This window comes from Panicum virgatum, chromosome 9K (assembly GCF_016808335.1).
Source record: "Panicum virgatum strain AP13 chromosome 9K, P.virgatum_v5, whole genome shotgun sequence".
Classification (NCBI taxonomy): Eukaryota; Viridiplantae; Streptophyta; class Magnoliopsida; order Poales; family Poaceae; genus Panicum; species Panicum virgatum.
This window is the reverse complement of record NC_053144.1, coordinates 35068431-35070354: the sequence shown is the minus strand read 5'-3', so window position 1 is coordinate 35070354 and position 1924 is coordinate 35068431. Positions and strand designations below refer to the sequence as shown.

Here is a 1924-nt window from a genome sequence, read left to right as displayed (position 1 = left end):
GCTACATCATTGATCGAGAAGATGGTTTCCAACCAAGGTTGGAGCGATGATCGCCTCCAACCACGCCAGCGAGGTATGCACTCCGTCAAGGAGGCCGATATGCTCGCTATGAAGACTGATCTCCTCCTCAATAAATTTGAGGATTATTCCCAAGATAAGGCTCAGATGCAAACACTTCAAGCCTTGGAAACTCGCATGACGTGCGAGGTCTGCGGGAATGTTGGACATTCGGGCGACAATTGCCCAGAAATCCAAGAAGAAGCTCTATTCCTCAATGGCAGCAATGGGTTTTTTCCACAAGGAGGTTAGAGGTGGAATCAACCACGCCCATACTACCAAGGAGGTAATGGGAATTCGAATTCTTTCGGTCCTAACTAGCCTACCTTGAGAGATCTTGTCTATGGCCAAGCGAAGATCAATGAGTCCCTTCAGAAGAAGTTGGCCGCTATAGACAAATCCATGGAGACTATCCATGCCAAGATGGACGGATTCTCCACTGCCATCAAGAATCAGTTGAGTTTCAACAAGATGATTGAGACTCAACTAGCTCAAGTGGCTGCTACCATGCCCCCTGCTTTGGAGAATGTTAAGACGATAACCACACGAAGAGGTAAAACTACTCAAGACCCTCCTTATCCTAACCATGTTGACAGGAAGAAAGCAAGCCCGGTGGCAGAAGAACCACCTCGGGAGGAGGAACCCGAGAAGGTTCATGAAGGGAAGACGGCTCCACATGAATTTTATGATACCCAAGTATTGCCGTTCCCTATGAGGGCAAAGAAGCCAAGTGCAGATGAGCAGTTCAGCCGCTTTGTTGAGATAATACAACAAGTGAACATCAATGTGCCCTTGATGGATGCGATGAAGGTTCCGACCTATGCTCGCTATATCAAGGACACAATCAACAACAAGCGACCGCTGCCAACTACCGAAGTTATCAAGCTCACTGAGGCATGCAGTGCAGTTATACTTCAACAATTGCCCGAGAAGAAGAAGGATCTAGAATTCCCAACTATCAGATGTTCGATAGGGGCACAGAACTTCGACAAAGCCTTATGTGATTTGGGAGCCAGTGTTAGTGTGATGCCGATGGCGGTCTTCGACCAGCTCAATTACACAGAGTTGACACCAACACCCATGCAGTTGCAATTGGCTGACTCCTCAGTACGGCACCCAGAAGGAATTGCTGAGGATGTCCCAGTGAGAGTACGGGACTGTTTCACCCTAGTCGATTTTCTGGTACTTAATATGGATAATTAGAAGGAGACTACTCTCATTCTATGACGGCCGTTCCTCAATACAGCAGATGCACATATTGATGTTGGAGCCAGAGAAATCCGACTCTATATCAATGGTAAAGAGGAGAAATTTGACTTCCGACCCAAAAGAGAGCAATACTTGATGATCTGGGTCAAATGGGCCAAATCCTCAGAAAATCAAAGAAGTCGAAGTTACACCCTCGCAGAAGGATAGTCTTATACCTTTTATGAAGACACTTATGAAAGAAGATCCAACGAGCTAAAAAAGGTCTAAGAAGAAGGGTAAATCAAAGGCTACTACACTCGAGGATCCTGTTCCTGCGTCACCTACGCCATCAAAGAAGACCAAGAAGAAATGGCGCAAGAAGAACAAGACATCATCGACCGCTACTACTTCTCTAGGTACGAATGAAACGACCTCAACCTAATCAGGTATGGAGAAAGGTCCTGCTTTTCGGACCCTAAACCAAGAGCTAGCTTGGGGGAGGTTCCGTCCCCTAAGTCAACTGTATCCCTTTATTTGCTTTCAATAAAATTTGATAAAAACTTTTAAAAACAAAATAAAAATTTACTGCTTTATTTCCCTTTTTCATGATGCGCGGTAAGAATGTTTTAACTCCATATGATAAGTTGAAAGGATGAGCTTTGCTTTGCTCTATCATGTC

General features: G+C 45.2%; 1 protein-coding gene across 1 annotated transcript; it reads left to right on the top strand.

Annotated features, from left to right (window-relative positions):
- The first annotated feature begins 564 nt into the window (after window positions 1-564).
- On the top strand, window positions 565-1260 carry LOC120647958. Its single transcript, XM_039924753.1, has one exon. It carries the CDS (start codon window positions 565-567, stop codon window positions 1258-1260), a length of 696 nt encoding a protein of 231 aa, XP_039780687.1.
- Window positions 1261-1924: the final 664 nt, after the last annotated feature.

Excerpts from the sequence above, each read along its gene's own strand:
- LOC120647958 (XM_039924753.1), top strand. The coding sequence starts at position 565 with ATGCCCCCTGCTTTGGAGAATGTTAAGACGATAACCACACGAAGAGGT.